The sequence below is a fragment of the Poecilia reticulata genome, linkage group LG1 (assembly GCF_000633615.1).
Source record: "Poecilia reticulata strain Guanapo linkage group LG1, Guppy_female_1.0+MT, whole genome shotgun sequence".
In the NCBI taxonomy this organism is placed as follows: Eukaryota; Metazoa; Chordata; class Actinopteri; order Cyprinodontiformes; family Poeciliidae; genus Poecilia; species Poecilia reticulata.
The window spans coordinates 2116130-2141226 of NC_024331.1; the positions used below are offsets into that span (position 1 = coordinate 2116130).

General features: G+C 37.7%; 1 protein-coding gene across 1 annotated transcript in view; it reads right to left on the reverse strand.

Annotated features, from left to right (window-relative positions):
* The window catches only part of mtnr1aa (melatonin receptor 1A a), a 46342-nt gene extending 29973 nt beyond the window's left edge, over positions 1–16369 (reverse strand). The window contains exon 1 of the mRNA XM_008404044.2: positions 15989–16369. Within this exon, the coding sequence (XP_008402266.1) occupies positions 15989–16172 (184 nt within the window). The 5' untranslated portion in view covers positions 16173–16369. The remainder of the gene's footprint in view (positions 1–15988) is intronic.
* Between the last annotated feature and the right edge of the window lie 8728 nt (positions 16370–25097).

Consider the following 25097-nt stretch of genomic DNA (forward strand, 5'->3'; position numbering starts at 1 on the left):
AAACGGGTCAATTTGACCCGCAACATAATAGGAGGGTTAATCTAACCCATTTGTTGCTGTTATTCCCTCTTCTACCACATTTCTTCCAGCACTCTAAACATCCAGCTTAGTTAGCAGAAACCTTTATCATTCACACTACTTATGGTGGGTGGATTACCTGTTGATCAACAGGCAGGTTAGGTGTCTTCCCCATGATTATGGTTTCTGCTCGAATATTGTAGAAACACACCATTCATGTGCTTTTTTGAGAGACTGAACTTTGGGGTTTCATTAACTGCAGGTCATAATTCAGTTCAATTCAATTCAGTTTTTTTCTTTGGGCCAACGCACTACGACTGTTGTCTCTAGGCGCTTTACAAAAAAATAATTTCAATTCAATCCCATACCTTCCAACTGATTCTAGTTATCAAAGAGTGCAGTACGGACAATCAATTATTCAAAGTAGTGTGAAAAGTTTCTGTCTGAGGAAATCTAGCAGATTGTAATAAACATTGAAATTAACTATTTGAAATGAAGCCCTGAAAGATGAGTTTCATTATTTTAATTGTCTTTCAGAAATACATTGACAAAAAATTATAAAAATAATACATTTATTGAAATGCACCAGTAGCACTAACACTCTTTTTTTTTATTCTGGCCTCAAGACAAATCACTCTTTGATCTGTAAGCATGTGAAACGAGAAACAGGGGGTCTCGACAATGCTAAACACCTGCTCTTGTTAGATTTGACCACATCAAGTGGGGGTCACTGTTTCACACTAATAAAGAACCTTGATTCTCTCTGCCCACCGGGCCATTCTTTAATCTGGAATCCACAGGGTTTGTTGCAAAAAACGTCTTCTTGCCTGACTTGCTTGATGCAAAACGCTATTGGCAGAATTCCTCCGCAGGTATGTAGCCTGACAACCTAAAATCCTCAGAGAACAGTGGGGGTGTTGAATCAAAGTGATACAAACAGACAGGGTGTCGTGGAATATGAAGCCTGGAAGGTCAGATTTAAGTGAGAAGAGAAAGAAAAAAAACATCAGGCATTGATTGTACCAGGATGGGTAAAGCTTGGGAGGAAGTGGAATTAAAAGGGTGGGGAACTAATAAGTAAGACTTGGTTAATATGTGTAAAAAAAATTGTGCTACACATTGCATTTTTTAATTAACAAAATAAAAAAAATAGCCAATGAAAATGATAGGCAATGATGACATAATCCAGGAAATGACAAGCTGAAAGTCTAGACTTCTTAGGGGAAGTAGGGAGTAACGTTGATCTTTTGAAATCAACATTTAAAGGTCTAATCAGGTACTGACATCTTTTAGAATTGTGAGATTTTGTTTGTATAAAATTTATTTTTAAATGCAACTCTTCTTTAAGATCCTGCTGCGTTGTTACTGTAATAGTGCAGTTGTTGAACAGAAAATATACATCTGTGTGTGCAATTTGCCTTAAAATAAATGGTTGCTATGGCGACTTGGTGACCCAGACTTAGTGGAGACCATGGAGGATTTATTTTGCCTCTCAATTTTATCGGAATAGTAATTAAAAACAATAAAGTGATATTGTGCGGCAAGACATATTATCGATCCCTGATGATTTAAACACTTTAAATATTGCTCTGACTATAAATACTAGCAATTTCTGGGCTTAGGGAGGTCAACACGCATGAATGTCATGTTCTTTTGTCATTTTCATTTGAATGGTAGTCAGACATTATATATGTACTTACAAATTTAGAATTTGGAATGGACTTTCAGTGCCCTAAGTGACCACCCCTGATGGGAAGAGCAAAACAATAAATTCACTAATATTCTAATAAACTAGAATATTAGTGAAAAGTCCATTTATTTCAGAAACTTTATCACTAATTAATTAATTCCACGGAAGTTTGAAAGCCTTGATTTCAATTTATTATGATGATTTTCCATTTACAGTTAATGAAAACATGGCCTTTAAACTTACAATATTGCGTCAGACTAATAAGAAAAAAACGGAAATGTGGGCTTACTGAAAAATATGTTTAATACTTGTTTAAAGGTTCTGTTCAAAAGGCTCTTTTGAATACAACCTTCCAAAACAAGACTCATCGGCATGTAAATCCTAATTTATTGAACATGAAAAATGCACAAAACACAGATAAGGTCACTGTAATGAAGAAAAAAAATCAGAAAACTAGAGTAATCATAATTGACATTAAACAATAGTCATCAATTTTTTTAATAACTTATTCTACACTCAAATCACATGGTTAGACCCTTTGGTTAGAGGAGCAATTTTTCCAAGAAACTTCAGGCATAGCAAGTGGAAAAACTACAGAAACTGGCTGACTTAGACACAAGCTTCCACCCTGACCCAATACAAGCGTTGGTTATATCTGTTGTTTTGTAATGATCACGTAACCTACCATCATGTGCAAAGAAGACCAGCGATGAAAAGGATGACACAACAGAGATTAGGAGCTGTAAAACATGAAAAGGGCATATTGGGGCCATTCTTTGTTGTTTTGTAAGAGTCTTATAACAATCTGAGCAAACACAATCACAATTATTTTACTCTGTGTGATTCCTCTGGATATTACGTGTAGCTGTCATAGTCGCTCAGTATTGGCCAGACGGAGCAACATTGTGCCCCTAAATTTTCTACTAATAGCCAGTATGGTTCATATTCATGCACCAATAACAATCCAGTAAATAAGAGGCAAGGATTGGTTTCATTTGTTTTAATTTAGCAAAATAAAAAGATAAATATTAATGCTTTGATTCAATTCCAACTCTGTGATGTAATACAGCACATTATATTATTATGAAGAAAGGCAATGATACTTTCTAGTGAGTGAATGACATAGGCATATCATGAAAAAGAAAAAAAAACTTTTCAGAAGGACATCAATCAAACTTCCAGTACAGAGTATGAAAAGTCTGCCAGCAATTAATGTGCCTATCAGCTTTTCTGTAACTCATGGGTAAATTGAAAAATGGATTTTCTATCTAGATTATGTGTGATGACAAATATTAACTCTTCGGAAAGGGGTCCATATAGCTGCTCATTAGTGGAAAAATGTGAATCTGCTTACACACAGATGGCGCAAATGCTGTGTTATATTAAAAATAGTGATGATAAACCAATGAACAAATCTTATGCTTTTAATAACAAAATCAAAAATGGATGACAATACATAACACCATTAAAATAAATTCAATTAGAAGACACGCACGTTTCCAAATATATTTATATTTTATACTTATATATTTATATTTATACAACGTACAACTGTTGAAAGTGCTGTGTGGCTCAAGCCATGATGAAATGACTGGCTCGTAAATATCTGGAATAACTATTTGATTCAACAATGCACTTATTTAACTCACTCTGGTTCAAGAGGACAAGTTTTACGAAATAAACTCAGGACCCCTGAGTTTAATCCTGGACTAAAGTTCCTTAGTGGAAAATGACGTTACAATTTCCAGGCAGGAGGTTTTAGCCATTTTACAGTCTTATTATTATTGTAGTTATTTAGTGAAGAACTGTACAAATTGACATAATTCCTTGCTGTGTCAGCTAAACATTCCACAAAAGTATCCATGTCTCCTGCAAAGACAAAAACCAAACAGAGGAAGCGGGCTAGCTGAAGAGAAATAACGACATTACTGTCTGAGCGCATTTCTGCATAAAACATGGCAATAAACTTCTCTTTTGCAAGGACAAAACACACAACCTTCCACTTTCTCCTACTGGCAGAGAGAAGACATTTGTTGCCATGTCCAGGAGCTTGAATTTTTTACTGTTTTGTGCATCCAGTAGCTACCTATGCTTCACAGCTGAAGGAATAGACCTTGATCCTGGTTTTATTCAGAATCCTGCAGAAGGAACCTTGGATTTACAGGTTCCCCAAGATTGCTGTCCACAACATGACACTGACTGCTGAGTTCCTTGAAATTTAGGCTCAAAACACACCTATTTGGAGTTGTCTTTGATTAGCAGTAAGGGCAACATTGATCAACAATCTTTATGTGTATTTGCTTGATGATTTTGATGATGGAATTTGACTAAATTTTAAGCTTGCTTGTTTCACAATGGGTGTCTGTGTGATGATTTTAAGCTGTAAAGCATTGAACTGTTTTGTTGCTGCAATGTGCTATTCAGATAAACTTGACTTGACCAAGCTCTGATGGCATGCTGGCCAGAGCTGACACAACCATGTTTTAAACTAATGTGTGCTAACTGACAATACTGCAAGTCATTGGCTGGACAGCTAATTGTCTCCTGGTTCCAGAGTAACACAGAGCCAGCTGTGTCACTCTCCAATGGACGAGCTAAACTCAGCTCGTCCATTGGAACTTTGTTCACAACAGGTTGTGTTCTGGACAGAAATAACAGCTGAGGATTATATATTTGTATTTTTATTGCATTACTTGACACTTGATTATCCGTTCCAAATAGAAGAGTGATGCTGCTAAAGCCACCAAATATTCAGGCTGTTCAAACTGTATCCCAATGAGTGCTTTAATCACTGACAGAACAGCAAGTTGAGCTTGTCTCTTTTATAGGTAATTTCCTTCCCATTTGTGGCCACAAAGTAGATGAACAGAGCCCTAAAATCATTTTAAAATATCCTGTTTTCTTAGAAATAGGAGTAGCTTCTTCGTGTTCGTGCTATTAACTGTAGGTGAACAGCTGACGCTCGTCAACAATTAATCTTGTCATTTACGGTGCTTTGAACTGAAAAAAGGTTCAAAGCAAGCAATTGCCTTCAAAAGTTTAAACAGCAAACCAATATATTCTTTATACATATTTGCAGAAATTGACTCTTAATAAGATTATTGATTTCTAATCCACTCAAAAATTAATAATACATGCATTTCTCAAAATAAAGTTCTGTATTTTGCATTGTTAAATGGTATTTGGAATACATACCAAGTTTGTCAATTACTCCACTGATCTTATTTAACTAAAAGCTAATTTGCTGATCAGTGAAACTCTTCAATACAGTCATTGGTCTTTAAATAAATCTGGTTTCTCAATATTCATAATCCATACTGGACTGATTTCATTACATTATTTTTATTGGCTCTATTTCTACACTTTTAAGTTTAGCCATTAGTTGTCTTAGTTTAATCAAACTTTTATCTTTTTCTTACCAGCATAACGAGTTTGATAATTAGAGTGTTTAATTATAATGTTGAATTACTTTGTTAACAAAATCACATCTGAGTGAGAGTACTTCTGTGTAATTATCGTATGTATAATATTTTGCTGTTCAAAGAGCACCGATGTGGAACTTATGCCTTTATCTATTATTTTAAAACCTACGCCTTATAAGGCAAATATTTAGACAATAAAGGAGACAGATCTATTTGGTTATTATTTTCCTGATAATCAGGCGGTGCCCCGACTTGGTAATGTTGATCTAAAATACTAGTTTTATCAGTAATTGCCCAAAGCAATTATTCATAGTTACTCATAGCCAAGTCTGGATTCCTACTGGCTCCAACAAAAAGGAAAACTTACAGTAGGTGATATATAATTACTGATTGTTGGTTCACTAATTATGGTGAACCAGGACTAGCAAATTGCTTGCTCTGATATCAAGAATCCTAAAACATGAACCATGGTATCCCACGATATTTTCTTCCAGAGTACTAGACTTGTCACACGCGCACACGCGCACACCCACACACGTCAGTTACTTCTCCTGTATGTTTATCTTTTAGATCAAAAACACAACCATCTGCCTTCACGTCATATGTTGTGTCTGAGTACACCAACAGCAAGCAGAGCAATATAAATATGATCCTACACCAAATAAAATATGTACAAGGTAATCATATCTTAAGTTGATGTGGTCAGATGTTTAAGAGTTAATCCTTTGTAAGAACGAGAAAGGCTCCTAACAGCAAATCAAGAAGATCTATAAGGTGTGATTATCGAAAACCTATAAAGGCTAAGGCATGTTTTAGGGCACAGCAAGAAAGCGCTTATGCTGTCCATAAATTACCAGTTGAGGAGGAGCCTTTGGGTAGGCCACTAGCGCTCTGTTTTACCACGTACAGGCTGCAGCCCAGACGTTAGCTGAGGAGTTAAGTGCCCTAAGAAAAGAAGAGAGATCCTTATCGTGTAACACTCATTGTCCTGTTATTCAGCTCGGACAAGCTATTAATTAAATCCAAAGTCATGACCCCCAGCCACTATGGTTCCCTAATTATTGACTGTTTTTCACCCAATGAATCTTTTCATTGCTTTTCACGTAGCGTTAAGCTGCTCATCCAAACTGTGCCAGTCTGATGTTTATCATGGTCGTCACGGCTGTGACCCGCTGAGCAGCTATGACTCCTGCACCTTCACATATCTCTCATACAGAACTGTAAACACAAGACACTGAGACAAATATGCACCAAGAATAAGGTTTGCATAACCTTTACACAGGCTTCCTGAGTTATCAGAATCAAAATTTCCCCATCAGCTGCATGAAATATGAGACTGTCCCAGCAATATACTTCATATATAATCATAACATATTGGCAAAAGAGAAAACACTTAACGTCCGTTTAGCTATATGATTCCAATATCAATCATTGCTCTTGAACTTTTCCATCTTTTTTTAGCTTCACAACTAGAAATTTCAATGTGTTTTATTGCAATTTTATCAGAAAGGCCGACACAACAGGGTGTAATAGAGAAGAAGAAAATTGATGCCCTTAGTAAAATTTTATGCAAGCAATTGCCTTCAAATGTTGCGTTGTTAAAAATATGTACCACTTAATTTAATTATAGTATATGTCCACCTTTAAAAGCCTCAGAGGGTTGGGAGTGACATCAGTGAGTTAACAGCATCATACAGCATCAGCTTTAACCCTCCCACGTACGAACATAACGCCAATGACACAGCCAAATTTGCAGTACTGTAATTCCGCCACACTTGGCGCTGTCTGAAAAATTCCAGTGGTTTCTGAAAGGGGAGACGTTGCACTTTCCAGCCAATATTGGGTTATTAAGATAATTTCACATCTGCTGTAGCAGGGAGTGAAATTAATCTGAGGGGCACTCTGGACATTGAAAGTTCCAGTTGTTATGGATAAATGAGAAAATATATTTACTCACAGAGCATTGAAAGAACTGCGTACAATGAAAATAAGCAAAAATATCAAATTGGACATTTTAAACTTAGGTGAGAAAGAGTTAAGGAACATGGAATCACTTAAATCCAAGGCAATCATGGAATTATAAATAGGGATGGAGTCGAGACCGGCTCTGCCAAGACCAAGACCAAGGTTGAGGCCAAGGCTGAATATTTAGAAATTCGACAAATATTGTAGGACATTACTTTTTGTACCACAAAATGCAAAAATTACTGGAAGAACAGTTTTTACTGTTCTTCCAGTAAAACAGTACTCAACCAAAACTACTTCCTGGTATTACATATAATATAATAAGCTCATGTTTAAGTTAGTAAATGCATCCACATATCGATACACATTCTCTAAGCTTACATTGCATAATAGTTGTATGGTAAATTTAAAAAACTGAGAGATCATGCAAAAAAAAAAAAAACTTTATACAGTTATCTGAATAAAAACAATTTATCAGAGTATTAGATATTAAAAAGCTTGCTTCTCCTAAAAAATACATATCCTAGACATACGTATTAGTAAATGATTAGGCATTTTAATATTATTATTAGTCCATGCCTCAGAGGCAATTCTCAAAACCACCATTTCAGTCAAGTTCAGGTCATTTTTCAAATTGGTTTAAAAAGTTTCTCTCTAAGGAGACCCAACAAATTGCATCAAATCATCGTCTTGCAGCAAACACTCCTACTGGATGAACACAGCAAACAATCACCTGAATTGAGTCCTTAACTTTATAGCAATCTCTCATCCTGACCATGTAAAGAAGAATAACACTCTTTACAGATACAATGCTTAAAGTCGGGAAGCATAAATAGAAATACACGGCATGCTTTCCACATTTTTATTTGTAAAATAATATGAAAAGCAAACATCATATTTCTTTTACTTCACAAAGTACTACACAGGGTTTCGCTGTCACAAAAAATGTCAAGAAAATACATTAGATAATGTACATACATTCTCTGTTTCACTCTTCCAGGTTCTTTTCCACAGACCACTTGAACTCTGCCTATGCTGAAAGTGCTTCATGTATAATGCAGAAACTTTGCAGATCTCCTCCATGCATATATATTTAAACTGGAAGCTGTACGATTTTCAACACATTTTCACGTTTCAATAAGATAAAATAACATTTATATTCTGCACATGCTCTATGCATAACCACCAAAATAGTCACGATTGTCTAGATATTGACGTTAAAACAACAAACTCACAGAAGTGCACACATCCTGGGCATTGCTTAGCCAACAACTTAAAAGTAATCGTTAAGAATCAATGTTGACTAACATGATTAACATCATTAACAGTATTATATTAATACTGTTAATCATGTGTTAATCATGCTATCATACTGCCAATGCAAACATCACATCAACTGTCGAGCACAAGGCAGGCACAAAATCAATATTTGAAATCTTTCACAACTGAACTCCTTCATATCAGACATCCATGAAAATGCTAATAATCACAAACCTTCTATGGAAGCAAAGGTGAGGAAATGGATTAATTGAACGTATGTTGACCATCTTTTGTTTTGTCTTCTTGAAGTTTCAGTTTGCAAAATACAATGTACTATGCAGGTATTCTGGTTGATGAACCAGTAGGGGAAAAATACCTTTTTTATTTGTTACATCATACAAAGGTCTGGTTCTAGGCCAGCATTGGGCATTCATAGGGACTGTCCCTCAGTTTTAGTGAAACTGAAGCTTTGGGCTGTTCTGCAGGGCTTGCAAAGAGCCGTCACTGTCATCAAAAGCAGCAGCACATTATCCAGCCACCTGACAACCGATACGGCTAGCAGAGAACACATCATGCAGTCCAGCTTTCCCAAGCAATCACCTTTTAAGAACTTTAAAATAGCACTTTGACCTTCTGGGTTTTGTACTTTTTGTTTATGTGGGGGGGAAAAGAATGTTTTGGTTTTCAATGAACAACAGATTTCCATTCAAACAGGAAGTGCTGAAGCTATAGCCTCAGTAACAATATGACGATGGAATATGAAAGCTTAAAAACAGTAGAGGTAAAGAAAATCCCCCACTTTTGTGAAGCTTAAGGTGTTTGCCATGAAGCTAAATTGCCAGCAACAATTAGCAAGATGAAACTGCATCTACTGACTCATTATATGAGCTACTTCTCAGTGCAACGCTGGTAAAATGTTTGAAAAAGGGTTAACAGAGGAGCTATATTATGATGACTTCCTGAAGGGGGAGTTTCAGAAAGAGCACAAGTTTTTAAAGAGACAGAAACCCAATTTCAAAGTGAGGTAAACAGTTTTTCATTTTTGCCATGTTTTGTGACGTCAGCATTGGATCAAATCACAGACAAGAGTATGGAAGTCACATTTTTTATAATAACTGAAGTTAATGGATTGTGTTATAAAATGGCAGAACATGCCTGGAAAGCACATAATACTGCCCCTTTAAATAAAATATCAAAGAATTATTCAAAATACATATGGTGAGTGGGAGGGACTTCTATGGTGGCCAAGTGGACACATAATGCGATGTACAGTATACTTGCAGAGAGGAGCAGGAAAGATGTAGTTGAACATTTTTTATCATAAATTTTTGAGCATTTTGGATCAATTCAGAATTCCCAGGACTAAGAACTGGGATTCTCTACAGTATCTTTTTTTTCTGCACATTTAAGCACATGATTGTTCTACAACTAGGTGGCAACTGATGAAAATTGGTTGTCCTGGATTTTATTGAGGGGTATCAGAGTACAGATGGCCGATTACAAATCCTCACTTCACTTTTTAGATCTGTCTTTGTAAAACCGTGTCTACAAATCAAGTATCATTTTCCGTCCAAGTCACAATTGTGCACTTCTCTGTTCTCTCACATAAAATCCTAATTAAATGAACAAACGTGTGGTTATAATAGGGACAAATATGAAAAAGTATAAGTAAACAAGTTTGAAAAACCGAATAAAATCCAAGATCCGTTTCATGTCTTACAGTGAGAGACAATTCCAACCCTGGTGAGGCTCAGCCCAAAGGCTCACAGTTTCTCACAGCATAAGGATCCTAAATTAAACAGGAAGCTGTGAAATCAACATCTGCTCTATAACATACGTGGATTTGTTTTCTTTTCTCTTTATTAAGCTCCATGAGGCTGAGCCGATTTCTGCTCACAACACAGCTGAAGCGCATTCACAAAGCTAAAACATTCATTTTAATTAGTGACATACGCAGATACATCTTAATGCTACAGTAACACCGCAAAATATTAATTGCCAATAATTACAAAACCGAGACTAAAAGGTGAAGTATTATTATAGTGGCGCATAGCCAAATCACGCAGCACCAAAGCAAAATAAACACCGTATTTTATTTCAAAACAGACAGTGCAGTATGGGACTTCTGGTTTATTTTTGCGCAGGCAGAGCTTTGGGCACAGAGGTATCAGGTCTGTGAGGCTTTTCTCCACCTGTCACTACAGATTGTAGATGCTACATTAGATGAGTCACTGTTTGAACTGTTCCGTACTGCTCCATTTGAGTAACAGCGTCACAATCAAGAAACATTTTTTATGAACCGCAGCAGTTTTGCTGCCTTATGAAGCACATATCCAGGCATAAAGAGCAGGTCGAGTTGATCCAATCAAATCTGAACCAGACATCAGAAGAGAGAATAAAAGAGAAGCAATTGGCAACCTCAAAAGCATTTGAGCCACTGGAATATTTAAAAAATGTTCATAAACGATGAAGAAAGAGACATCTAGAGAATGGTGATTGATGTCCAGGTGAAACAGCTTCTGTGTTGGTGCAGAAGACTGGCTAGACTGGTTTAAGGTGTTGGAGAGAACACTGATAAGAGAGAATCCGTAGAATACTTGGTAAGCTGATTGCTGGAGGTGATTACTTTTCATTTTTAGAAAAAAAAAACCTTCATTGTTCTCTATCTCAGAGGCTAAGAAACCAAATAGGCAGAGAGATGCATTCTCAGAGCTGGCATCCTTCTCAGGAAGACTGGTGAATAATCATGCTTCTGAAAGAAAACCTAACTATTTAAAGATGGTCAGCAGTTAAAGCTGCAATATGTAACTTTCATAAAAAAAATAAAAAAAATTTTAATTTATTAAAACTGTCACCATGTTGTGACTTGATAATATGACACAGATCATCTGTTAAAAAATCAAAGTCCTCTGATTTTCCCAGTTAATACCAGAAATATAGCACTCAGTCAGAAACAAACATATCCAGAAGGAGGGTCATTCTTGTGTATGCACCAGTCATGTCCTTCCCTTTTCTCTGCCACACTACTACACTCCACCGTTAGCAAATGGCAGAGATGCCCATATCTGAGGATGATTGACAGCACTAAGACCCTCCTAATGGCTCTGATTGGATTTCTCTGACCGGAGCGTTGCATTTCTTCATTCAGCTACCGTAGCACTCCAAGGAGGTGAAGGAACTTTATTTTTTTTAGACAGAGTATCTGTCACATAACATACTGTTACAACATGGTGGCTATTTTAATAAACATGTAAACCATTATTATTTTTTGTTTTTATAAAAGTTACATGGAGGAGCTTTAAGAGTGGAGATATAACTTAACCACTGGTGTCTCTTATTGATATCCTCCATTGTGTAGTTTTCTACTGAGGAGAAAACAACCACAGATAGTAGTAAAGACAATCTAGACAGATCTGTTAACTTAAAGGTCATGTGTTTGAACTGTGGGAGGAAGCTGGAGCACCCGGGAAGAATCCATGCAGTCACAAGGAGAACATTCAAACTCCAGACTGGAACTTTAACCCAGGACTTTCTAGCTGCAAGGCCACAATGCTACCAACTCCTCCACCATACAGTAAAATTTACTTTTTGTGCCATGCAAATTCTGACATTCAGGTAGCCAGCATTGCTTCTGATGTTCTGAATCTCTTGGTACCTTGGCTAGACACTTGACATCACAGCTGTCACTAACTCCTGTTTCATTCCTTAAGTCCAGCGGAGGACATGTGAGCAAATGTGTTTAAAAAAAATATGATTCCATTATAAAGAAACGACTGACAGCCAAGCTCAGAGAGGCAGCTTGCACTATGCTAAAAAAAAAAAGTCTGCTCTGTTTCACTGTCCACTGAAATACCAGATGATGACACCTATCATTCAAAAAGCGTTGAGTCTTGTGGGATGGAAGGAAAAAGCCCAGCAAGGTGGCATGTCAGCGCTCACACCCAGCTGTCAGATTTTGTTTTCTCAGATCATCCAAACTCTGCTGCTCCGATATCAGCAAAGACGATGCTGTGTTGGCCTGATTCACGTCAGCTCCAGCACAAAAACAAAACCTCCCACGTCACAAGCAGAAACGGTACATTTAAGATTATTTATTGGCAGTGAGTTGAGGCCACAATGATGATCGTGCTCACTCGTGCAGCTGAGAGTAATCACCATGTGTTGTTGGCTCCCTGCTCACTCTATCATGGACCGTTTTATGCGCCGACAGAGGATTTGGCCATGCATAGACGGCAGCGCTGCTGCTGCTGCTGCTGCTGCATGCGTCTTATGATGCCTGCCAGGTTTTTCTACCAAGTACGTTTCATTACTTGCTGTTTAATTTATCCCCCTCTACTCAGACTGCCCTGCAGTTTCTAAAAACATTTAGCACATGCCAAGAAAATATATGCCTACTTGTTTAGCCATAACAGAGACTCGCCAAAGGGAAATTAAATTTCTCTTGGCTGTAAAATGAAACGGCTAAAATACAGTCCAGAGATCTTTTTTTTTTTTTTTTTTTTTTTTGCTGTGGAGTCAAACATTTGGTCAAACAAGCATCAGATTCCTACAAGCGGCGATGAGTTTATGTCAATCAATATGTCTGCCAATCCACATACAATTTCCCAGCAGCTATTTGAGCTCAAAATCAGAACAGATTCAAGTTAGGCATGCACATCTTTAGAGATCTGAAGGAAAAGGAGCAACAGTGAACCAAAAGCATGATCTTGAGCAAATGTCTGGACTTTAACCAACCCTTGTCAATATTCAAGGATGCTATTTGCAGAATGCAATAAAGTGTCATTTCTTTTTTAATATCCTTAAATATTGAACCCACACTCAGGACAGCAAGTAAAACTAGTTTGTTTAATGAACTGGAAAGTTTCTTCAGAGTAGACACTGAAGTCTTGGAATAACACAGGCTAACTTACATGCTTGATTAAATTCCTGGTGCTGGATTATGACCTCCTTACATGTAATTAGCCATAATGAAGGGAACATTTTTTTAAGATGCAGTTTCTTAAAGTTACCCATTCTCTAGTGTTACGCTTTTGTTCCAAAAAATTACCATGTATCACAGACACGTTTTTCACTCACTTTCCATAACACAACTATTTCTAGATGCAAGCAAAAGAAACAGAGAACAAATCAGCATCTCTTTTAGGACTTCACCAGTGGCTGATCATAACAAAGTAAAGCAACAGTGCATATAAATGTTCAACCTATAACACTCAATAATCAGACATTGCCAGGTTTTGTTCATTTTCCTACTGTCAATACTATGAACAACCACCTTTTGCTAATGGACTTGAAGAGAAATAGTCCCAGAGTATTACTGATGCTCTACCGCACTTAGCAGGGAATTAATTTATCCAGAGAAGTTCTTCTCCATTTCATTGTCTAGTCCATACAGCTGTATGTGAGATCCTTCCTAACCAATTAATTTAGGTAGAAATTGACAACTGGACAATAAATCATTAACATTACATATAGCAATATACATGTGATCAGCATCAATAGGTAATACATCTGATGGAATATTCAATATTGTCACCTTCCTAAAATAATGTCCCAAGTAAATTTTTTTGTCAAAAGCAAAGAAATCATCACCTCTTTCTTTCCAAAACATCCATCCATCTTCTTTACACCCTTGTCCCATTGGGGCCGGGAGGGGTGCCTATCTCCAGCGAGACATTACACATTACATCCTGGACAGGTCGTCCAACACAGAGCAGACAGGACAAACAACCATGTACACACACTCACACCTAAGGAGAATTTAGAGAAACCAATTAACCTAACATGTTTTGGACTGTGGGAGGAAGCCGGAGTACCCAGAGAACCCAGCATGCACAGGGAGAACATGTAAACTTCATGCAGAAAGACCCCATGCCGGGAATCGAACCCAGGAACTTTTTGTTGCAAGGCTAGAATGCTACCAACCATTAAACGGACACTATTTTAGGAAGGTGATGATATTCAATATATAGAATGTTCTCCGATCCAGAATCACACAGCATTTTGGGAGATGTATAGGCAGAGGAAAGGCTTTAGCCCCTCAAGCTAACCAAGAGCTAACCAAGGTGACTGGCATCAACTAACTAACTAACTAACTAACTAACTAACTAACTAACTAACTAACTAACTAACTAACTAACTAACTAACTAACTAACTAACTAACTCATTCATTGGTTATCTAGCAACAACTTGCTGAGTAATGTGCGTGTTTAAGGTTGCCACCGTGCCTCATAACGTCTTTAAAAAACAGCTTGAAGTAAAAACTGCAGATTAAACAGGAAACGTCATGTCACCAGTTTGGCAGTATTTCAAATATATAAAATAAAATTTTTTATCAATAATTATGAAATGATATGAAATATCATTTTAAGTTTTTCAGCCATTTCATCCAGTCCTACCAGCAAGTATTCTCATGTCTCTCTTACAAAAATCAGTACACATATACCTTATGTGTTTCTTGCCTTAGTCATTTTTAATATAGAAAAAAGGAAATGAGTCTGAAAGTTACAGCATGTTTAAGTCTTGAATTACTGATAAGAACTTATTAAAAACTTGGTCAACTGTAAATAAAAAAAAATCAGCAGGTTAATTTCTTTAACAAAGATATTTATTTCTTAACGCGGGGCTTTTAAGAACGAATAAATATACTCAAATTACAGGTTGCATGTTTCTGATTGCCAGCGGTGATGAGCGCTGCTGCCAGTCAGAGTGAGCAGACCTGAGTACGACAGGAGCCTCTCGGGTTTTCTCAACTGCGCTCTGTCTGCTGACTGTTAAACGCCTCACCGCCTCCACTACAGTCCAACCAGGCTGGCTCACAAAGTGCGCACCATCTAATTCACATCCCGTGTCACCACAGTGAGATGGTGTATTTAAATGCACAATAAATATGAGGGGGGNACATAAAAAAAATGTTTTTCTCATTTTATCAGATTAAAGAAATAAACCCGGGGACGTTTGGTGCAGCACCAGGCTTTCCCTGCGGTTTCAGACGGTCAAGAATCGTTAAAAATGCGTCCTTTCGAGGCTGTTACCTGTCTGGAACTTTGTGGAGGTCGCTGAAATGTTACCAGCCTCAAACGGACTTCGAAGCGAGCTGATGAGAATTTAATTTCTACTCGCTGTAAACCGCGGAGTAAACTGTGGATTAAACAGGATAGATATTTAATCCACAATTTAAACAGATTTAAACAGAATCGGTGTTCTGGATCGGTGTTCATTGTTATTTTTGTAAAAAATAAAATAAAATAAATGAATAGCCTATATAAAAATAACTGGAAAACCATTCAATAACAAGCTGCTAAATAAATATAAAATTAAATTAAATAAAATAAATACGTGGAGATTACGAAGTAAACAATGTCTGCATGTCACGATCTGAAGTTTGTTTTCACCAACCTGACGCTATCCTATCACTTCCAGCGCCTGCGTAATAAACTTAGTTTCTAATTAATAAACGTGGTCTGCTGGAGTGGGCTCGCGCCACGACCATCGCTTTGAAATGCTGACACGCTTGTTTTGTTTGTGTCGCAGCTGAGTAACCACGCGCGAGCCGCTCATGGGCGCCACGCGCGCTCAGCATACCTTCACTTTTTCCCCTCTCCACTTAATGATTCCCACAGTTGCTGAGCTCACCTGCGTTCCTGAGCTTCTTGTTTCGATACACGGAGAAGATGACCAGCAGGTTCCCCAGGATGTCGACCACGATGGTGAAGATGAGGAAGCAGCCCAAAGTTGTGGTGACCCACGGCGGGCGGCTCAACGCGGCGTCACTGGGGTCCTGAGCGGAGCTGTTCAGGTGAGACCCATTTATGACCATTGTAATAAACAGCTGCAAAACTTTTTCCCCCCGACTGAACCAAATTCACATCTCCCGTGACTACTCCGCGAGTCCTACACAGTGGACACCGCTGGTTTAATACAATAACCTCCCACGGGTGTCATGTTCATCTTCTCCACGAGCGCCTCTTTTTCCGCTCTCTCTCCTCCTCCCCCCACCCCCTGTGAAGGCTTTACCCAGCTGCCGAGGATCAGCTCTGGTATGGCTCTCCGTTCTCTCTGCTCCCTCGGAGTCACTCCTGCGCCCGCGCGCCATTCACTCAGTCGGTACGCATGTGTGACATGGAGCCGCCACTTCAAACCTTCCCAACATGTGATCAAACAATCCAAAGGGGAGCGATTCCACACGGAGAGGGAAGAAACACCGCCGCCTGGTGGCTGCGATGTGGAAAAGCAGCCCGTGTCCTACTTCCTTTCGTTTCTCCGCGTGCGGGTTCGTTCATGGCTCTGGTTTCACGCTCGCATTTTTTTCTCTCTCTCTCTCTCTCTCTCTCTCTCTCGCCACAGTCCCATTCATTCATTATTACTTTTAAAGAATCATTCATGTCCAATCTCTTCCTGCACAATAAAATAATAAAAAAATGAAATCAATTAAATAAAAAAACTGGCTTTCGATTTTTATTTTGCTTATTATTCTTACGCTACGTCGTTTAAATGTATCTCCGAAAATAATCAGATTTTTGACCCACACTTTGTTTCACCAACGTAAAATTAGTAATTGCATGCAGCCTCGCAGTTACATGTGTTCTGCCACTTTTAGAAACTCGGACATTAGATAGACGGTTTATTTCTGTGAATTTTGATTATGGCGGACACCTAATTAAACCCAGGGATGTTTAACAAAGAAATGTTACATTGTGGCCTACACAGTTATGCCCATGGCTGCTGTCTGCACAATCATCCAGAATACAGTCAATGATATCCTCCATAGGCAGCAAATCCCCAAAAAATTATTTCTGTGAAAGCTGGATTTTTATTGGCTGTTGGAAAATTAAATAAAAGAGGAAAAAAGGTAGACAACTAAGTAGAAAAGGGGCATTTTAAAAGATGTTTCTCGGACATTTGCTGCAACTGTTACATTCTTTCTGTTAATCCATGCCTGAATCAGTCAACAGCAGTAGCAACCTGAAGCAAAGAGACAAAGGACTGGAATGTTGTTCAGTGGTTCAACATCCCCCTTTCAAATGAAAACGCTCTTTGCATTTCACTCATAAACCCAAGGTCCCAGAGTGTAGATGTTGAGTGGAGAGGCACAGGAGTCCAGTGTGACTGAGATGATTTAGGGAGTCGGGTTGTCTGCTGGTGTCGGTCCAGACTCCTTTATCAAGATCACTTCCTTCCTGCTGCTGATGGGCTTTATGGAGAAGCCAATTTCATTTTCCAAGCAGGGCATGTCACCTGCTCACACTGCCAAAAGTTCCACTGCTGCTTTAGTGACCGAAGCAACACTGTGCTTGATTCAACTCAAACAGGCCTGACCTGAACCCCACAGAGACAGCATGGAGGAGACGCCAGGACTGCAACCGCGTCACACTGTTCTGGAAGACATTTTATTTATTTATTTTGCATTAAAATAAGTTTTTATTTTGTCTTATTTAATATTTAAATAAAAGAAAAATAGCTGTAAGCCGTTCACATCACAAATAACAGAAATACTTCAGATTTATCACTTTGAGCACAATGAATTTATGTTATGAATTTTATTTTCGATTGAAGTGAAATAATGTGATGATATTCCAGTCTAACAAGCAACTTCTACACTGTTTTTAAATCTCTTAATCTGAGCAAATCCTAATCCAATGCTTCATTCATTATTGCAGATGAAAGGGCAAGACAAAAAATAGCAATTTGTGAAAACTACAAAGCGTTATTATTCCTCCTTACAGAATAATAACACAACTGAACACATTTAAAAGCAAAACTCCATATTTTAATGTTTATTTTATTTCCACTCATGCAGGTACGTCTCTAATGGACAGCAGTCTCATTTTCAAGATTAAAATGCTTAAAGCACGCTATTTAATTTATGCTTTATTAATCAGATAAACAATATGACCATTTTTTTTTCATTATTTGAGGATTTCAAGACTAAATTCACACTTATTGTTTCAGTGATGATTTAGCCGCCGAAAAATAAATACAATTCTGGGCAGTGTTACTGTCAGTCAGTCGTCCATATTAATAAGTGACACAAATTTTAATTCACTGGCACATTTTTATTAACGGAGTTTATACCTTTATTTTTAAACCTGATCCCAAGCTGTGGGTCATGTCTGAACAGTTACTGGTCTGGAAGCAGATCTGGCTTTTCAGGGTTTTCAGCAGTTATCCTCCCCTGATTAAACATCTTGTTTTAAAATTGAAAAAAAAAAAGCTTCTTGTTCTCTATAGTTTCATACTCCATGTTACAATGAGTTGCAAATGCCACCCATCAACCAGAAGAGCACTACGTCAATATAGGGACTGAATGGAGACTTTGTGGCAAGAGGGTCCTGATCTCCTTACTAACCAACATTCTTCTTTCAGACATCTTCTTAAAATAAATAAATAAATAAATGAAAGAATTGTATTTTTGGGAACAGCCCAGTAATTGGGACCGAATCCCAGGAACATCCTTAGGACGGAAAGGCAGAAAGAATGATTTCTTCTGCTTTCTGAGCTCTTCTACTTCATTTTGTTTTGTTTCGTCAATTATTTAGAAACAGGTCATTATTCTAACATAGATGTAAATTGGAAAATTAACCATTTTGTTTCCAAGTCATATTGCAGTGTAACATTTTTAAATGAACATATTCTTTCAATCAGCAGGTTTCCTGCTTCCCTGCTTCGTGTGAAAATAAGCAGAAAGCGACAGAGGCACTGCTTTGAATAATTACACTGCAGGAATTATTTTAAGTTACGCAATATAATGATTACATTGTGCAGCAATGCCCGAGATTGGATATGGTGAAAATCTAATATTGGTATGTCAGTTTGCTGATTTTACAAAAAAACCCCAAAAAAGTCAAAGTTATCATCAGGAAAAGCAGGACATTCTGAGCTTCTTTATTGGAGCAGTTCAGAGATACAGTTTATTAATTTAATACTCCATTTTGTTGTTAGGTAATAAAGTACAAGCATTTAAATGAACAATGAAATGTTACTAGATGAAATTAGATTTCTAGTTATTTCTCAGGGCGATTCTCTGGTTGCCATGGACGCTGAATATAAATGTGAATATACTGTAGGACTTTTCATGATTTTCTTCAACTATTTCTCCAGATTGCTTTGATCATACAACAACAAAAAATATTTAAAGAAAATATTTTGGTGCGTAAGTTAAAATGAATTGCTGTTTTTTACTAATCCTTTGAGTTAAAGCCATTTTGAAACTGATCTCACTTCTAGCATGTATATGTGGTCCAGCAGTTTCCGGCTGATACTGAACACCATCACCAGTTTTCTTTTTATTTTTTTCTTTTAGTTGAACGCTGCAGAAAGTTGGACATATCTGACCCTTTGATCCTTCACTGTAAAAACACAAAGTATTTGGTCTAATTTTTGGTCTAGTTTCTAATGAAAATATCTTATTACACTTGAATTAAGACAAAATTAACTTAAAAGTAACTTTTCAGCAAGATGTAGGAGATTAAGTAAATAATTCCTTAATATTGATGTTAAACTACTACTTCCATTGGCAAATTATTTTACTTATAACATGTTGTAAGTTTGTTGTAAGGAAAATAATCTGCCAGTAGAACTAGAACTTTGTCATCAATATTAATGAATTATTAGCTAAAAACAAGCTTCTATATCTTGGATAAAAGTTACTTACAAGTTATTTTTGTTTTATTTCAGGTGCACTAAGATATATCCACTAGGAACTAGACCAAAAATGCTTGGTAAGGTTTTGTGTTTTTGCAGTGTTCCAGAAGAATAATGATCTCTAACACAAATCATAAAAGATTCTGACATGAAAAGTGTCATGGAATTTGAAGCTTCTGGAATGGTATGGCCTGAAGCCTGAGCACAACATTTAACATTTGTTAAATGTTGTGCTCATTTAACAAATGAGCACAACATTGTGCTCATTTGTTAAATGAGCACAATGTTGCTTCCATACTCATTTTAACAAATGAGTATGGAAGAATATGTCTCTTCCATACTCTTCCATAAGTATGGAAGAGACATACTTATTTATGTCTCTTCCATAAATAAGTAAATAAAATAAAAAACAGTTTAAATTACTTCTACTAGTTCTGTCAAGAATTTTGGAATTTTAGGGCAACAAAAGTTATGTTTGATGAGTCATCATCATTATTTTAGATTATTTATAAAGGACTTTAAAAAAAAAAAAGCAAAGTACTGTGCAGGTATATCAAAACTAAAATTAAAGAAAATAAGAATACTAATACAAAACAATAAGAAAAGTACAATGTTGATGTAATTAGTAGTGAAGTCATAAACAAATACCTTGAGTGTCTTGCTAAGAACATTTAGTCTAAACCTGTATGTATAATCTTTATCCTGTTTGAATTAAAGAGCATTGAACACAAATATCTCTTAAAAGCCAATGTGACAATCTTTCCAATCTAGTCAAAGCTCTAGCATGTTATGTTTCAGTGGTTGTGGTTTAACAATGTTTCATCTATCTTTCCCTCAGCATCCTAACATCTCAGCCGCCTCTCATCTGAGTTCTGCTCATCATTAAATCAGTTGTTCATCATTCGCCTTCTGTCCCCAACACCAAACATGACACAAAGAAAACACAGTAATAACAGTCAATTGGTGCACATGATTACTTTATAGAATTAAATTGTGTATTTTGAGGCAAAGGCTTAGTGGACTTAAAGCCAATCGGACAAAGGGAGTTAAAATGAAAATGAATCTGAATTGTTAAAAAGCCCTGGAGTGGCCGTGTTCAGTGGTCAGGGTTAAAGGTGCTGGTTTGATTCCAGCTTCTTTATTCTTGTGTCATTTCAACTTCATTCTGGTATGAGTTTATTCTCATAATATGACTTTTTTTGTAATATCTTGATTATTTTTTATGATTTTATGACTATATTCTCATAACATATAGTCATATTTGGCTAAAATATAGTCAAATAAAAAAAATATATTTTATTTTCTTAGCATGGTCATGGTCTGCACATCAGTGAATGAATGACCCTTTGTAAATGTGACTGCGTTCACGTGGCTTTGGGTGTTCAGCATGACTAGAACAGCTCTATAGAAATTGAGCCCGTTTAAAACTCGACATTCATTTTTCCTGTTCCACTGTAGCCATTTCCTACCAGAGGCATCTCCGCAGTTAAGGATAAAAATGAGAAATAATATCTTATGCAGATTTTCTCGATATATTTTGTTTTTGCAAGATGACTCATCATAATCATTTCTCTATTTATATCTACCAACTGTTTTTTTCCTCGCCGTTTTTCCATCTGGAAGCCTGTATGGCTCCAACCACATAAACCAGGGATGTCTTTTTATATACAAAAAAAATTATTTTATTTCACAGTAATCTGACAGGAAGGTGGCAGAGAGAAGGGAGGAAAGCAATGCGGCAGAGGTATATGTTACTTATCTGTAACATATAGATAAGTCTTTGAAGACTTCTGAATTAATATGAGTTACAGCAAAACTTAATTTCCCTTTGGGATCAATAAATAACTAAAAAAAATTGAATTAAATTGAATTTTCTGCAGCCGCTGAGCGCTGGCCTCGATGCAGAGCAGGACCGGACGTTTCTTCTCAGACCCAGCGGTCTTTACGTTTATGGAAAACCTGCAGCTTCATGATGCAGCAGCATCAATATGAGCATCAATGGGATGAGCTGCACATATTTATGCATCCAGCACCATAACCTCAGTAATCAATCATATTGATCTTTCTATTGGATTTGCCACACAGGTGAGGCTGAACATACAGGCACCACATAGGCTGCACTCCAGGCTCTTAACTCAACATCCCCACCGCCTGCAACAAAATCCAGTGACTTTTGACCTTATTCATACTTCTAATGTCAAAACTAATTGAGCCTTTCCCAGGAGAAGGAGAGCTTAGAGGAAAAAGAGGACAGAGAGGAGCAGGAGGACATACTTTTACTCTTCCAACCCTGAGGATGGAATATTTTTAGATTAAAGATCAGCAGAGGAGCAGGAAGGCGTCTGATCTGCTTTAGTAGCTCTTGGAAAAATACAATATTGGACAGAAGAAGAATAGGTGTCAACAAATGTCTAAAGAAAAACTAAAAGTAGCTGCTGACTGTGATTTGTGAACCCAAGACAGAAATGGAACTATGAAGTTATTTCACATGAAATCATTTGTTTCTAAAACTCGAGTCTTGAACAGAAAGTTTGACTTTTTTCCCTTTGGAGCATAAAGGCTATTTCTGTTTCAAAGAGTAGGAGCTTCTTAAAGAGACAGCTCCGACTATAATGCAAATCAAATTTCCTTTAAGCTCTGTTTGATATATACAGCGTTGGCATAACAACTGGAAGTATCATAGTTGGTGAAAATCCTCTGTGAAGTTGTGACCTCAGGATGCTGGAGCGTGTTGGATTGTGTTTTGTTTTGTCTCCCTCACTGCTGGTCCAGTTGAGCTTACGTTTGTTAAAAAGGGCAGAGATGAGAACGCTGCGACACAGACTGCCTCAGCCGTCTGAGCCCTTCATCTGTCTTCAGAGGAACATCACAAGTAGGAAGATGAAAACTGATACATTTCTGGGTTCGGTACTACAGATCTCTTCTGAAATTTTAAGGGACTTTACTGAGAAAAGTGAAAAAAAGAGAAAGGGGTTGATTTTAATCTTCATAAAAGTTAAGCCTTCTTTTCATTTCCTCGGCCAAATTAAGGAAATAAAATGAAATGTCAGAGGAAGGTGGGCTGACGGTGCGGCACAGCACAGCGCAGCGCAGCGTGCTTTTATCATCTAAAACCAATAAAGAAACGGCTTTAACAGCTGCTGTGAGTTTTGTTTGTGAATGATGGGAAGGGGAGGGAGGTCAGCTGAGAAGTGGAGGGTGCACACACACTCACACGCACACACACACGCAAATCCTCATTTGAGCGAGCTGTCAGCAAAATGAAGGAGAGGAGACAGAAGTAATGTAATGAGTGCGGTCTCAACACGGGCTCGGCATGTCTCTGCCGCTCCACTGGTCATCGCTGCGTCCCACAGAGAAACAAGAGTGTTTGCTTTTATCTACCACCCCACCTACTTCATCCTCCCCCTCCTCCCCTCAGCCGGTCGCCATGACAACAGCAGAGCTCCACCCAGAAAAAAAAAAAAGATGTGTACGCTGGGAGAAAGAGGATTATTGGGGTCAGTGGTCTTTGCATGTGCCTCTGTCCCTCTCACGCACATTCACACACTGAGCTTTTTCCCACAGCGTCAGGCGCGCATACCGACGGACTTTAAACTTAGTTCTGGACCTGAATGGAGACAGTCATTTGTGGTTCCTGGAACTGATCCAGTTCATTTAAACTCTGCAGAAACAATTTTTCTACACCAATGGATTCCATGTCTGGCATTGTTTTGGTTGTGATAAACTCCAACATTCCTAGACAGTAAAAAAAAAATCTTCTCAAAAGCACAATTCTTCCTGATGAAATTGTTCCTCCAGTTTCTATCAGAAACTACTTCATGCTTCAAACGCTCTGATTTCAAATGAAAAGCAAAACTGCACAGCTCTGTGAACACATTTTAAGTCTCTGCTGGTGGTGGCAGCATCATGCAATGGGAATGCTTTTCTTTGGTAGAGACAGGGAACAGGATACAGCTTATTATAGGTCAGGGTTTCCCCCAGTGTATTATAAGCCTGGCGGCCCGCCATGCTTTACTAGCCCCGCCGCCAGGCTAAGCGTTGCTTGTTTACAAAAAAAATATATTATTTTTTTTAAGTCTGACTGCAAGCGTCTCTTTTGCTCTTAGCATTTCACTAGCAGAGCAGATGTATTCATAAAGGATAGGTATATAATAGATAGTTAAATAAAAGGGGAGTAAATGTACCAGAAACACACAAAGACTCAAAGTTGAGAGAGATTTTTTTTTCCTTTTTGGCAGATAAACTCTACAGTGTTCACTTCAACATGAACACATTGGGGAAGTGTTTTCTCCAAAACAATATTTCATCACTTAAAAGCTCATAATTCTCTAAGTATTTGGTCATTTTGTGTGGAAGCTGCAGTTGAACACTGAATATAAATCAATTGTTCTTCTGCTTCAATGAAAAAAGTTGGATTCTTCCAGTGGAGCAGACTTCCCAGGCCAGCAGCAGGGATTAGCTGGCGGCTGTTTCACCTTCCTGTGGAGTTTGCTGCCAGCTACAGATTTCCAAAGCTCTGTGGGGTCAGCATCAGGAACGACCTCTGGATAGATCAGACACGTCTGACGGGGTTTCCACAGAATCTCTCATGACTGACTGGGGAGATTTTTCAAGAGGTGAATTGAGGAGTTATTTTACCCCCCGATCCCACAAACTGCACATTCTCAGTAATGTGTAGAATTTAAATAACTGAACAGCCTCTAGTGAGTCACTGTTTATGTAAGTGCCAACTTGCAAAGTGCGACCAATATGGAAATGAATTTGCTTGTGAGGAAACTGTCATTTGATTATTTATAATTAATTTCCTCTTACAACTGTTTTGCAGGAAATTCAAAACTTTCTCATTTCAGGACATATCAGCCAGACATTAGTAACAGCTTTATGTAAAATCCTGGTCTATAGTGATTGGACACATTAGAAAGTTCAATTGCTAATCAAAAGCAGAAAATCAACTAATCACACCGCAGCAAGTCAACTTATCTGGTGGTGCAAACTGCTGGGGATCAAACTGAGCACTGGCGATTTTAGAGTAAGATACTTGCAACTGATTTTAGTTTTCAGAAACTGCTCTCCTACTCAGAATTTCACACAGAACCAG